This window comes from Syngnathus scovelli, chromosome 18, assembly GCF_024217435.2.
Source record: "Syngnathus scovelli strain Florida chromosome 18, RoL_Ssco_1.2, whole genome shotgun sequence".
NCBI lineage: Eukaryota > Metazoa > Chordata > Actinopteri > Syngnathiformes > Syngnathidae > Syngnathus > Syngnathus scovelli.
In genome coordinates this window covers 11763835-11777882 of record NC_090864.1, presented here as the reverse complement: position 1 = coordinate 11777882, position 14048 = coordinate 11763835, and the positions used below count along the sequence as shown (strand labels likewise).

General features: G+C 51.4%; 4 protein-coding genes across 5 annotated transcripts; 1 reads left to right on the top strand and 3 right to left on the bottom strand.

Annotated features, from left to right (window-relative positions):
* Positions 1-340: 340 nt before the first annotated feature.
* pdx1 (pancreatic and duodenal homeobox 1) lies at positions 341-2172 on the bottom strand. Its single transcript, XM_049749712.2, has 3 exons — positions 1837-2172; positions 1590-1749; positions 341-1020 (listed from the first exon to the last, which is right to left on the bottom strand). The coding sequence occupies exons 1-3, from the start codon at positions 2062-2064 to the stop codon at positions 668-670; spliced, it is 741 nt and encodes a 246-aa protein (XP_049605669.1). The 5' UTR covers positions 2065-2172; the 3' UTR covers positions 341-667.
* Positions 2173-2347: 175 nt separating this feature from the next.
* si:ch211-140b10.6 (protein POLR1D-like) lies at positions 2348-4405 on the bottom strand. Its single transcript, XM_049749129.2, has 3 exons — positions 4218-4405; positions 3955-4029; positions 2348-3861 (listed from the first exon to the last, which is right to left on the bottom strand). Exons 1-3 carry the CDS (start codon positions 4244-4246, stop codon positions 3492-3494), a joined length of 474 nt encoding a protein of 157 aa, XP_049605086.1. The 5' UTR covers positions 4247-4405; the 3' UTR covers positions 2348-3491.
* Positions 4406-4750: 345 nt separating this feature from the next.
* lnx2a (ligand of numb-protein X 2a) lies at positions 4751-11081 on the top strand. Of its 2 annotated transcripts, XM_049749125.2 has the most exons (10): positions 4751-4943; positions 6805-7325; positions 8248-8465; positions 8534-8671; positions 8754-8953; positions 9069-9650; positions 9716-9893; positions 9999-10224; positions 10288-10446; positions 10504-11081. In XM_049749125.2, exons 2-10 carry the CDS (start codon positions 6907-6909, stop codon positions 10637-10639), a joined length of 2256 nt encoding a protein of 751 aa, XP_049605082.1. In that variant the 5' UTR covers positions 4751-4943; positions 6805-6906; the 3' UTR covers positions 10640-11081. The 2 variants fall into 2 exon arrangements, with proteins under 2 accessions (XP_049605082.1, XP_049605084.1); XM_049749127.2 differs by lacking the exons at positions 4751-4943; positions 6805-7325 and adding an exon at positions 7425-7624.
* gtf3ab (general transcription factor IIIA, b) lies at positions 11076-12772 on the bottom strand. The gene is given in 10 exon segments (XM_049749128.1): positions 11076-11305; positions 11377-11430; positions 11489-11721; positions 11782-11862; positions 11929-12002; positions 12062-12150; positions 12264-12310; positions 12313-12326; positions 12398-12492; positions 12575-12772. Coding segments are annotated over 10 exon segments (939 nt in total). The 5' UTR covers positions 12689-12772; the 3' UTR covers positions 11076-11167.
* Between the last annotated feature and the right edge of the window lie 1276 nt (positions 12773-14048).

The following is a 14048-nucleotide window of genomic DNA, read 5'->3' as shown; positions in this document are numbered from 1 at the left end:
TGGTGACAGAGACATCAACCCAAAGTCACGGGCAGCAGTTTAGCTAGTATTGAACAATTCCTCAAAACGAAGCTGCTTATTCTTAAAAGTCTTTCCCAGTTGAAGATTACTGTCACTGAACTTTAAACAATAAATTAAAATAAATAAAAACAATACTTACAGGCATATTTGTAGTCTTTAAATGCACAAAAAGACGGTCAATGAAGTTACCAGCTGTAATAATTGGTCTTTTCTTCTTCGTCTGTGTTTGAATGAGTGTTATACTGCCCCCAGTGGTCAGGTTGGGAACACCAGATGGAACAGCATAGTGAACTGCAGCATTAAATAATAATGCACAATCTTAATTTTTCACACTCTATTTAATTGTTTGATTCCTCCCTGTCTTCAAAAAGTACACTATTCTAGAGTAGTAATTTTCCTTGCCCAAAAATGTTTTTCATACCTCAAGGCACCAACCACTATACAAGTGTGATAGGTTTGCTTGAACATACGTACACAATTGCACACCCTAAGAGCAGACGAGGAAAGAGGAAAAAAGCACTTGGGATAATTGTTCAGAAACATCTAAAAACTGAGCAAGGGATGGAAAATGCTTGAATTTTCCCTGATTATTATGACATGTATAGCCCGTGTTCCTGCTTCCATCCATGGTGAGCTTTATAAGGCTTCAAAAAAGCGTGTTCTTTTGGTCCAGGGTGCGGGACTCTGGGGAGAGCGGTGGCGAGACCCCCGCTGGCGCCGTCTCTCCCTGGTCCCCGGAGGTGACTGCCGAGTCCTGGTCGGGCTCACCCCTCCGAGCCCGCCGCCGGTCCTCCTCCTTCTTCCACTTCATGCGGCGATTCTGGAACCAGATCTTGATGTGGCGCTCGGTCAGGCTGAGGGTGAGCGCCAGCTCCACGCGGCGAGGCCTGGAGATGTAGCGGTTGAAAAGAAATTCCTTTTCCAGCTCGAGAAGCTGAGCACGCGTGTAGGCCGTGCGCGTACGCTTGCTCTCCTCAACCTCGGCCATCATGTACGGACCTGAACAAATACAGCGGGTTCAGTTTCAAAACAGTAAGTTTGTACTTAATGCCATCAAAAATGCAATCGTGAAAATGCTATTTATTCATATAAACACGTCCTACATCATGTCAACGTACCAAAAGTGCCTGTACATATTGAACGAAAACTAAGCCTATTTTTTGAAATGACAATTCTTGTTTTATTTTACATTTATTTTATACTGCCATTTATATGACCAAAAACGAATGTATAATTTGAATCAAATAATTGATATAATAATAATAATAATGAAATCACGAATGTGATGAGAAAACGGTCAGGAAAATAGCGAAATCTAAAGCGTGCAACAATAATTAGAACGAATGTGAATTTAAAACGAGGCTAGGTCATCGCTTGATTTTTTTTTCCAATTAAAATGATTGATTATTAACTTTTTTCTGAAGATAAGAACTAATAAAAAGCTGAGTAGACCTTCCTGGTTTTCAATAATGACCCGACAAGGTTAACCGATCATAAAAATGATTCCCCGTGAGTCACTTAATACAATGCAAACCTAATAATCATCATGATCATGTATTACGCGTTACCTGTCCACTGCGCCTTCCACGCGTGGGAGTGGGCCTTGCTGCTTTTCATCCAGGGGAAAGGAAGGTGAAATCGGCTGTGCTCGGCCGTGTCGCCGAAGGCAGCGGCGGGTGTGAGCGGCGGCGGGTGTTGCGGCGCTTGGGTCGGGTGCTGCTGCTGCTGCTGCTGTTGTGGTTGATTGGGGTGCTGCTGCTGCTGCTGCTGCTGCTGCTGGTGCTGGTGCTGGTGCTGGTGCTGGTGCTGGTGCTGGTGGTGGTGCAGCATCGGGATCCCGAGATCTTCCCGCAGCGAGAGCCCGTAGGCGGGTTCCGCCAGGCCGTCCGTCGGCTCCAGGGTGGCTCCCGCCGGGTACCCGGCCTGCACCTGCCGGCTCATGTAGAGGCAGGGCGGCGGGTTGTGGGCGAAGTCGTCCGCCCTCTGGTACGCGCAAGAGTCCTTGAACGGGAGTTGCTGGTACGCGTGGTTGTCGCGATGCATGGCTGGCGCTCGCTACAGGGCCCTCGCCCCTGGCGTGGACCTTCTCCTCTGGTGGCTGGCTGCGCCCACTTGGCGCGTGCAGGTGTGCCCGCGCTGGGACCACGTGAGTTGGCTGGGAGGCCATCCATTGGCTGAGCGGAGCCTTCGCTAAATTGAACAAAGTCAATAGGGCCACGTGTTGACTCACTGGATTTATGTACAGCAGCCTCGGTTTTTTTTCATACAAAACACATATTGAAATGACAGGAAGTTAAAACGTCACAAAATAAGATGGGTAACAATGTTAAACAGTCCAAATCAAAGTTCTTTTATTTACAATTTCTGTCATTAGCAGTGGCTTCAACTGGGAGTCAAGCGAATGGGAATGACGACACAAAAGAATGAAGGTCAAGCAACAGACAATAAAACTAACATCCAATGTAAAATCTTCAATCGACAAAAAAGTTGCTGGTCAGTTCCACTTCTAGTTGGAGGATCAAATAGGAACATAAGACTGTAAAAGAAAAGCCGTACCACCAATGGCGAACTGTTCAAATGAGTTCTTTGTTCCTCCCAAAAAGTTGGTTCAGGCAGCTTTTCCAAAACCTTTTTGGCCAATTGTTAGGGCATGTGAGCGCATTAGACCTGCGCCGCGCCGCGCCGTGACACCGATGTGGCCGCCTCATTTAACAGCACTTAGCAGCTCCGAGGCGGCGCGCTCGCACCATGTTGACCGGCCATTAGTCTTGCTCTATGTACACTCCGCGTTAGACCCCATTAAGCAAGGCCTCTCCTGGTTAGTCGATTAAGCTGGAACTCAATTAGCGACTTGGCGTGTGGCGACTGCGAGCGCTTTCACGCGGTGACGCTGCCCGCAGTCTCCTCACATACGGACGGACAGGGTAACCCACTTCATCCCGACTTCATCTGGATTTGGCCCCGTTTTACTGCCACCGCCAGTTTGTGAAGTTACAGTTGTCCAACAGAGACAATAAAGCGCTCAGCATGGTAATAGGGCACTCACACACGCCATAAAAGAGTAAGTGACGCCAATCGGCGGCTGCCTGGACGGCGTTTATATTTGAACATCCTTTGGAAAAGGAAGGAAGTAGTTCAAAAGGAAGATATCTTCCACGTGGATAACGCGATTTACGAAGCGGAATTGACTTACGTGAAATAGTCACATCTACCCGACCGACTACGTCAAACAATAAAACGTGTAAACAAGTCAGATGGCGGGAGCTCTTTGAACCATCTGTGTGTCCTCAAATGTTGCCAAAACACAGCATTGAAATGAAAAATGACATCAAGATCAGCACAAAATGGTGACTGGCGCCAATGTCCTCCCTGAGCTACTTAACTAGCACTTTCTTATTTGAATGAGGCAAGAACCTAAAAAGGACGGGCTCGGGCGCTGTGGAAAATGGATCCATTATTGTTCCAGCGGACTAGTGGCCCGTCCTCGTCTTTGACGTTCGCCTGTCTTTTTCCGCCGAGTGTCCATCCGACGTCACGTCCCTCTCGCGCTCGCCCTTACGTCTGTGACTCCGCTCCCGCTCTCTGTCCCGCCGCCTCTTGGCGTCGCCGCTGTACATGTCCTCGCGATGATGATGATGATGCTGCTGCTGCTTGCGCGAGTGTCCGCCGTCCCGTCTGGAGGGAGGCGACCGGCTGCGGCTCTTCCCACTGGGGGACCTCCGACTCGGACCATGCGATGAGTGTCCCTCTTTGGGCTCGCCGGGCCTACGTTGCAGGCTTGTGGAACGCAGGGTGTTGAGAAGGAAGCGTTTGTTGGTGCCTCGCAATGGACATTTTAACCTGATTAGAAAGGAACACAAAGATGGTTTCAAAATGTGCTGTACCAGGTTGAAAGGGAATCACCAATATTGACGTCATTACCGGCGGACTCACCATCCTGCGGGGCCCATCGTCTCGGCTCTCAGCCGAGCCCTGTCGGTCTCCCGCAGGAGCTCCTCAACAGCACGTCTGCAACACACGCAGTCAAATCAGTCAAATGGGTCGAAAATTCGGAGGGATAACGAAGGGCGCAAAAAGCAAAAGAAGGAACCCAATGAGCTTAACGTGCGCCATTCGTAAGCAGACCGGCAGCGTCTCGGTTGAACCCAAACCGGGCAAACAGCTAACGTGAAACGACACGGCAGCTACATACGTACTTTTCCAATTCCTTCTCCTCTTCTGTCATAACAACGCGGTTGGCTGCAAGTCAAGCGATAAAGACTCCCTCAAATGGATTGTTTGATTTTGTAGAGAAACGAACTGACAGCTTGTTTACGGCGCCGGGGTCTTAGGTTGGAGGACCTGAAGGCAGTCAACATGATGCCTGATCGAAAAGCCTTCACGGATTTGAGGACGTAAATATTCCATTTTGCTGAATTCTGCTGTCAATTTCAACACAATTTTCATTTGATTAACTTGCAATGACAAACAAACGCTCTATGCAAAAAATAGTCACATTGTGAGCTAACCTATATTTATTTGAAATACAGCCTACATTAAAGAGAACTGAAACTCCTTTTCATAACAATCCTCCACAGAAACATTTAGGAATACTTGAGTGTCTGTACTATTTGTAGAATATGTTCTAAGCAATTCTATTAGGTGAACGTGGGTGTGCGCGTGTGTTATTGTTTTTAGTCCACGCAGGCATATTTACTCAAGCCACCCCTGAAGTAGATGCGCGCGCTGCCTCCTTCCGATGATTGACAGCGGTGGGCGTTGACGTGCGGGTTCGCAGGGACGCCGCCAGTTTGCGGCGGCGAGTGCGTGGATTTGAGGCGCGAGACGCCAACCATCGCATCCTTCCACCACCAGCACCACATCCACCTCTTCTCCTCCTTCTTGGTGCCGAGATGCAAGGCGCGGAGGAGCATCCCGATTAGGTAACATGACATTTGCATGCACGTCTACAATGTCACTTTGTGTATGCGTGTGCGTGCGTGCGCGTGTGCACGTGTGTGTGTGTGTGTGTGTGTGTGTGTGTGTGTGTATGATGAGGCTCTCGGCTTTGCCCTGGTGCTGAGGGCTTGTAGATGGAGTCAGACAGATGCTCACGTTTCCATCGTGACACTGCAGTGTCGGTGCCAGCCTGCAGGATGGAGGACAATGACAAAATGAGTATTGAAAAAAAACGGTGATTCTGCAGGCCTGTTCATGTAAAGTAGACAAAAACAGCACAAAAAGGACCACAAAGATACGTTTTAAAAGGCTCAGATGACAAAGAGCAAAACCTATTGTGGATTGTGGTGAGATTAGATGAGGTTTGACGGTTTATTGACGTAGGAAGGCGATGACACCAACCTTGGGATTAACTGAGAAATGTTCAAATCGGTGGCAAGCGACTCGTTGGTGTCTACAAGTGCGGTGCGGTGATGTCACAGCTTTGTTTTAAACAAAAACACAGGGAGCCTTGTGTCCTCATGCTTAATTCATGTCCAGCTGCGGGGATGGAGACACAAGCAGCCAGTCACATCCAAGCAGAAAGAAAGAGAGCATCCTTTAAAAAAAAAAAAAAAAAGATGGAATAATTAACAGCCGGACCTTGGTAGCTAAGGAGACGGCGGAGACAGGTTGTCACGGGGACCGTAACCAGGGAGACGAGACAAAAAGAGACAGCGGCTTGGAAAAAGCGTGGCGGCAGGGAGGGAGGGAGGGAGGGATCATCATGTCATGCTTCTTCGGCACCCTGTGAATGTCATGCGCCGTGGAAGAGAGCAGGCTCGGTGGCCTGGTACCCATCCCGGTCGCCATGGCGACAACAGGAGCTAATGAGAGGCAGACGAGTGTGGTTCAGCCAGCACGGCCTGGTGTTGGATGTGCAGGCATATCCACATGCTTCGGGAACATTCCACAGACGAAACACCTCAGAACGCTTCTGTGAAAGAAAGAAAGAAAGAAAGAAAGAAAGAAAGAAAGAAAGAAAGAAAGAAAGAAAGAAAGAAAGAAAGAAAGAAAGAAAGAAGGCACCTTTGATAAGTTGAGCTATTTTTGGTTTCGATCGCCAAGATTTCCACGCCATTAATCTCTTTCATGCGTCCCAGTCCCCCCTCTCTACGCTTTTTCTATACTCTTTTTGATCTCTTACACTGCTTTTCTCTTTTTACAGCGAATGATTTTTAAAAGGGCAGTCTTGAAATGGACAAAATCAAATGCTTCCTTTCTTCATATGTGCTGCGTTATCCTCATTAATGTCACTGTTGTCATCTGTACAGTAGAGATGGCTTAGCTCTTTGCAAAGGATAAAGAATATATGAGTGAGTACTGTGGTTTTAAAGGACTCTATTGTCTGTTAGCATGAAGCTAGCGGGCCAAGCGTGTGATTGTTGTCACTCACCACTTGCCCAGTTAAACACAAAAAAAAAACACCTGGAGTGATCTGTTTTGGATTGTGGGGAGTAAAAAAAATCCCTGAAAAATGTCCGACTCAATCTCCTTTGTCTTCCAGCCTCTTAAAAGCAGGCCGCTTTCCCCTTTCTATTGCTTTCCCCTCATACTCAATCCCGGATAATTCCCTCCTGGTGGAATTGGAAGATTGCAGTGGGGCGAGAGCAAAAAGAGAGATTATACTGTCAGATTAGTGGACGGGAGCAGCGATACATAATCTCAACTGGGTGGGGGCTTTTGTGGCGTGCGAGCGAGCGAGCGAGCGACACACTGGGCTCACGTGCGCAAAGTATTTGCCGCCGCCGCCGCCGCCAATAAATAAATGCCGGGCGGGCGCACTTGTTGTTTTTCCCCAAACAGCTGTCGCGGCGGCCTGGCCTCTGTGATGCGTCATCGTCGGCCGGGGGCGCGTCCGTCCTCGCCGCCAGCCCCGTGACGCTTATGGGCTAGAAAGCCGGCGGGATGGGCAGCCCGGGTTGCGAGGCGGATCTCTCCGGGCCCGCCGCCGCCGCCACCGCCGAGCCCACCCCGGAGGCGCTGTGCTCCGAGTGCGGCCAGGTGCACCGCAGCCGGGAGAACCACCTGTACAACTACCGCTTGGAGGTGGACGACGACCTGGTGTGCCACATCTGCCTGCAGCCGCTGGTGCGCCCGCTGGACACGCCGTGCGGCCACACCTTCTGCGGCCGATGCCTGCGCAGCTTCCTGCAGGAGAGAGACTTTTGCCCGCTGGACCGAACGCGGCTGCAGCTGGCGGCGTGCCGCAGGTCCAGCATCCTGGTGCACAAGCTGTTGGACAAGCTGTCGGTCACGTGCCCGCTGACGCCGCTCTGCTCGCTCAGCATGCCCAGATGTGATCTGGAGGCGCACCTCAAACACAGGTGGGCGCTCAAAGTCATTCAAATCAGTCTTCTGGTTCTTCTCAATTCACATTCTTTGGCTATTGGCCCATTTGGACCAGGTGCTCCGATCCCTTGAAGAAGGTTGGGGGGGGGGGGGGGATTACAGGGCTGTAGGTCATGTGACGAGGGATTAGTAGCTCCCAAGTCATACAGTCATGAGTTGCTCCTCGCCGTTCTCACTTTTCTTCTGGCAAGGCAAGCATGCTAAGCAACTTTAACACCAGAGATCTTTTCAATCACTTCTTCTGCGAGACGGCCAAGGGCAACCCCGGTTTGTGGTGAGTAGATGGCCAATGTCCGATTGGATGGTAATCTCTGATTAAATTGGAAGACTAGTCCGATGCTTTGCATGCATTTGAAGAACACGGCGCGGCCACCGCCGTATCCTGATCTCAGTATCTGGAGTCTTTTTGGGTTCCTCAAAAGTCATTTGCTATGTTTTGGCGCTTTGCTCAATGACGGTTTATCCGCTTGTCACTGAGCATCTTAAAGGGGATTTCCATCAACCGGCTAATGCTAACAAGCACTTCCAAGCTTTTCTGATTCTGCTCCTTTTTCGAAGCTTTGTCTTTTTGTCTCTTGCCCACACTCACTCGCTCCACACGCCTTCGATTTTGTCCGAAGAATCCGGCCGTAACCCAGAAACACCAATGGAGGCCTGCTTTGCTGGTATTAGCCCAACCTTTTTTAAATAAAGATCAGAGCTTCCCTTAGCGACTTAAAAGATCCAAGATAGTAACAGGAGTCGAGTGTCGCCGTTGTATAAGTGGATGGACTCCAGACGAGGTGATTAAAAAGGGAAAGTGACAAGCCCGCGTCTGCTTGGTGCCATTTCCCTCGAGGATTTGGATATTAAAAAAAGTCCATTTTGCTTAAGTGACTGTTGCCCGGCGTTACCAAGGTGTCCAGGCACGCGATGTCAGCAGACCAGCGTGGACGGCCCACGCAAGGAGAGCGTCGACGACCGGCCGGCGGTCAAAAGTCCCCCGCCATCTCCTCGTTCGCCGCAGACCGACCTGGGCGACGGAACGCCGCCGCTGGGCAGCGACAACCCGCCGATGCGGACCGACGAGGCCGGCCTGGACAACCCCGCCTTCGAGGAGAGCACTGAGGAAGACAGTGAGTTAGTGCCAAAAATGTACATACGCATAGAGAGTTGGTTTGGAATTGTGCTCTTTTATGTATAGGTGTGGTGGGGATGGAGTGCATCATCCCCAGGGTGAAGCGACCTCTCAGCAACCCCTGCATCCACCTCCTGCGCTCAGTCAGCTCCACTTCTTCTGGCTGGGACTGTCCCGAGTCTCCTCCTCTTTCTGCAGAAGAAGGTCCAATCAAGTTCAGCCGTTCGTTCGTTCGTTCGTTCGCTGTAGCGGGCGTTTCAGACGTCTTGCTTCGCCGCCCCGACAGGCTGCGTCAAGTTGCCGTCGCTCCCGGAAGGCGAGATAACGGCGGTGGAGGTGCACAGGGCCAACCCGTACGTGGAGCTGGGCATCAGCATCGTGGGCGGCAACGAGACGCCCCTCATCAACGTGGTCATCCAGGAAGTGTACCGGGATGGCGTGATTGCACGGGACGGAAGGCTGCTGGCGGGGGATCAGATACTCCAAGTGAGATGATATTTCCCATCCCTCTCGCTGGGAGGGGTGCAAGGGACACCACACCGGCTTGCATGTCATAATTACCCCAAATTAAACGCCATTAACCCTGGCTTGGTCTCGCAAGGTGAACAACGTGGACATCAGCAATGTGCCGCACAGTTTTGCCCGCTCCACGCTGGCGCGACCGTGCACCACCCTGCAGCTGACCGTGCTTCGAGAACGCCGCTGCGCGTCGCGGGCGCCTCCTTCCGCCGCCGCCGCCGCCGCCGTCCCCAACGCCCCCTGCTCCACCCCCGAGGGCAAGCCGCCGAGCCCCGTGTCGCTGAGGATCACCTTGCACAAGCGCGACTCGGCGGAGCAGCTGGGCATCAAGCTGGTGCGGCGGACCGACGAGTCCGGGGTCTTCGTGTTGGACCTGCTGGACGGGGGACTGGCGGCCAAAGACGGCCGACTGCGGGGCAACGACCGTGTTTTGGCCGTCAACGATCAGGACCTGCGCCACGGGACCCCGGAGCAGGCGGCGCAGATCATCCAGGCCAGCGGCGAGCGCGTGCACCTGCTGATCGGCCGAGCCAACAAAGCCACTCCTCCGCCGCCAAAATCCAGCTCCACCAGAGATCTCTACTGCCTTGATCACTTCCTGCCTAACCACAGCACCAGCCCCAGCCCGTTGCCCTTGCACCTCTCCCGCACCAGCGCGCACCGGGTAAACACATTTGACTGGAGCAGACTTTTTGGCAGCTGCCTGCCATAATGTTTTGCTGTTTCCAGGACTTGTCCCAGTGTGTCACCTGCAAGGAGAAACACATCACTGTGAAGAAGGAGCCCCACGAATCTCTGGGCATGACGGTGGCGGGCGGGCGGGGCAGCAAGAGCGGAGAGCTGCCCATCTTCGTCACCAGCGTCCAACCGCACGGGTGCTTGTCCAGGGACGGGAGAATCAAACGAGGTGAGAGCGCCCCCTCCGCGGAAAATAAACAACCAATTTGCTTTGTGGAGGCGTAAAAAGCAGGACTGCCTCTTTTTCTAAGATGACATTCTTGCTTGATGTCAGGCGACGTCCTCCTGAGCATCAACGGCCAGGACCTGACCTACCTGAGCCACAGCGAGGCGGTGGGCACCCTGAAAGCCAGCGCCGCCTCGGCCTCGGTGCAGCTGCGCGTGCTGGAGGTGAGCATGGTGGAGGAGCGCCAGCGCGACCAGCTGCTGAATCACGGCCACGACGGCGAATTTGACGCCAACTGGTCGCCCTCCTGGGTCATGTGGCTGGGACTCCCCAGGTAGGAGGAAAGAAATGAGGGGCCAACTCCACAGAACTTGATGTGGGCTCATTTGGCCCGCAGTTCCTTGCACAGCAGCCACGAGATCGTCCTGCGGCGAAGCCACCCCGGCAGCTGGGGCTTCAGCATCGTGGGGGGCTACGAGGAGACCCACGGCAACCAGGCCTTCTTCATCAAGACCATCGTCCTCGGCACGCCCGCCTACTACGACGGCCGCCTCAAGTGAGTCGGACGCCGCTTTGATGACCTGGCATGACATCTAACGCCTGACCTCTTCAGGTGCGGAGACATGATCGTGGCGGTCAACGGCCTGTCCACGGCGGGAATGAGCCACTCGGCGCTGGTCCCCATGCTGAAGGAACAGCGCAGCCGGGTGGCACTGACCGTCGTCTCTTGGCCCGGCAGCCTGGTATAGAACAAAGTCAGGCGTGTCAAGTCTGTCCGTTGCTCCGCCGGGGATTTAAACCGGGACCAAAAAGCCAGGAGATCGTGCCATGCCGCTCGACAACACACTGCTGTGCTCATGTCATCTTCACTCTAGCGCTTCCCGGGTGAGGGGTCAGTATCCTGTATTCATCTCCTTCCACCCATATTCACAAAGCGTTGTAGATTCCAGGGCTCCATTACAAAAAACAAAAGAAAAAAAATCACATTCAACACCAGCGATGGATCCGGCCGACTAAAATGAGGCCTCCGTTTAGAAAGCTGCCACGACCTGGGGCTCATCATGCACTCAGGCTCCATCACCATGGCAACCAGCTGCCCCATCAGCTGTAATTTTATACATGTGAATGTGTGTCCTTTTTGTTATAATAAATATTTCCTGAAAAAAAGAACAAGACGAGCGTCACTGAAGCCTTTGCAGTACTCTTGATGTTTTATTTTTAAGCCGAAAAAAAAAAAAAAAAAATGCCCAAACTGAAATTCTCTCGCCAACTTAGCCTCAAGATTTAAGGTCTTCTAAATGAATCTTGTGCAACTTGGCAGCAAGCTTGTTGGTCTCAGCACCTTGCAGCTTGGCCTGTGCGCCACTCCACGTCTGCTGCTGCTGCTGCTGCTGCTTCTTCCTGGGATACAACTTCTACAGGATAGAAAAAAAAAAAAAAGTCTTCTGCAAGCCTCAACCATGTATGGAAAGGCGGTCAGGCTTGCCTTCAGCTTTTTCTTGAGAGGATCGTGTACCACTCCGTGCCGCCACAGACTTTCCTAATAAAGAGGATTTATCATGAAGACTCCAGCGTACTGTCCACAAGGTCCAGTTTACCTTCATGGTGAAGTTCTTGCCGCAGCTGGGGTACGCGCAACTGAAGGGCTTCTTCCCCTCGTGCTCCCCCTGGATGTGGATGTCCAGGTTGAAGCGGCGGGTAAACGTCTTGGCGCAGCCTTCTTTCGGACACGGGAAGCTGGCCTTTTCCAGGGTGTGGCGGTGGAACTCGTGCTGGCGCAGGAACCAGCTGTTGTTGAAGTGCTTCTCGCACGTCAGGCATGGCAGCTTAACTGCGGCAAAAAATGAAAAGAAAACAAACCGTCGCAAGAAAAAACAACTGTCAACAATACCTTTGTGCTCCTTACGGTGCTTCTGATACTCGGACCACGTTTTTGCCACAAAAGGGCACAGCTCGTTTTCACAGGGGTAACCTTCAAGTCAGGTCAAGTTTGTAAACAAACATCTAGAAAGAAAACAGGTTGCGCTTCCAGACTGACCTTTATGCATTTTCTCGTGGCGCTTCAGCTTACCAAGCGAGGGGAACTCCCGCACGCAGTCGTCCAAACCGCAACTAAAAACGGAAAACGTTTGGAACGGTAGGCATTCACGCATCCGAGCGGGCGCTCTTACCGAAAAGGCAAACGGCCTTGATGGTTCCCCACGTGGGCCTTCAGCTGGTATTTCTTTTTGAAGCTACTTTGGCAGCCGTCTTGTGTACACTGAATAGGAAAAAAAACATGACATAGTAGCCAAAAAGGTGGACAGGGCCTAATTGAGGAATTATCTACTGCTGTGAGTGTGTCAACATTGACCCAAAAATTCAAAATTATACTTTATATCGTGTCTCCTCGTGCTGGTGCACTCGAGCAATGTGATTCTTCCATCTGTCGGGCACCTGAAAGACAAAAGCGGCAAACATCTCAGAGCTTCCATTTTGCATAAAAGAGGAGACGCCAAGGCTCTCACTTGTGTCGCTTCTCGCCGCTGTGGTTGAGCTCATGCCTGGTGAGCGCATAGCGGGAGCAGAAACTTTTGTCGCAGCTCTCGCAGGAGAACGGTTTCTAGGTGGGGGGGGGGGGGGGGGGGGGGCACCCAAAAACAATCTTCTATGGAAACACTGGCTGAATCTTTCAGGTCACTTACCAATCCCGTGTGCTTGCACAGGTGGGCCTCGAGTTTCCACGACTTTGAGAACTCGGCCTTACACTCCAAAAAGGAGCAGATGTAACTTTTTGGACATTGCAACTGCTCTCCCATCTTTCAGAAGTAGCAAACATCAGATTGTGGTTGACGATGCCGACAACAAAGTGTGTCATAAGGGGCAGGGCAATTAGTGACCTCCACCTGTGCTTGATTTCAATTATTGGATCGAACCACTCTGGATGACAAAAAGGGGAGTCTAAATACGTATTTTATAAAAGATGCTGACATTGGCTTATAGTAGAGCAACCAAAACAGGAAGAAGGTTGGCGTGGGTGCCATAGTTTCATTGTTGCTCAAGCATTGTAAAAGTCTTCCACTCTTTCATCCGCTTTGATTGATTGATTTCAGCTTTAAAAATGTCAGCCGTGACTCCAGGGAGACGGCCGTCTGCGTCTCTCTCTCTCTCTCTCTCTCTCTCTGTCTACTTAATCTTATCGGCAGTCCAATATAGTTTTCTCGAGATCCTGTAAGAGTTGTCTCTCACACACACGTAGGCACACAACAAAACTGGGAGTGAATGGAGCGTTCCAAAGTAAACATTGAACTTAACCTGACACAAATAGCATACATTCAAACATCAAATCAATGCATGCCAAGGACTGCATATGAATACGATCCAGAGGTTTTTGTGGTCCGGCTCTGCCCCGCAGTCGTATGGAGTTCCACAGGGTTTAATTTTGGGGCCCCTACTGTTTTCACTGTATTTGCTTCTGCTGGGTTCCATTTGAATCAGTAGAGCACGGTACGAGCTATGAAAGAATAAGAAGGTGAGCGAATTAAACAATGACAAGAAAACAAACAGCGGTGAGGAATTCCGCAGCGCTATCTTGCTGTCTAAACATCACCCTCTGCTCCCATGTGAAACCTTTTGACTGGCCGCTGTGAATGAGGCCTATTGAGAGCCTGTTGGACGTTACCTCGGTGCCCTCCCACGCTCCAGGTGAGCGCCGCGCAGCACCGGGGGGGTGGGGGTGGGGGTCAGGCGACGCGCTTATCAGCATCGTCCGGTCCCCATCCCCCGGCCCGGCCCGGCCCAGCCCAGCCCCTCCGCTGTCAGGCTGACAATCAATACACGCGGCGGCTCAGTCTGCACTGCACACGTACATACACATATATGAGCCCCAATGTGCGATAAAGCCAGCTGGGCTGACACCACACCTAACACACACAGACACAGTGTGCACTCTGTTTGGCCCGTAGTGGGATTTCCTTCCGTCTTTGTTGCTACTCTAAATACACACCTCGCTCAAACACACACCCTTACGTTTACTTCGACTTAAGCACGTGTATAAATCTGCATACAAATTGATTTGGAGATTGATTGGCTGATATTAGCGCTTTAAAAAATCTGCAAAAATATATATCGTATGTATATATTCGAGATTTGAGAAAGAATATTGTGGCAGAGGGGTTA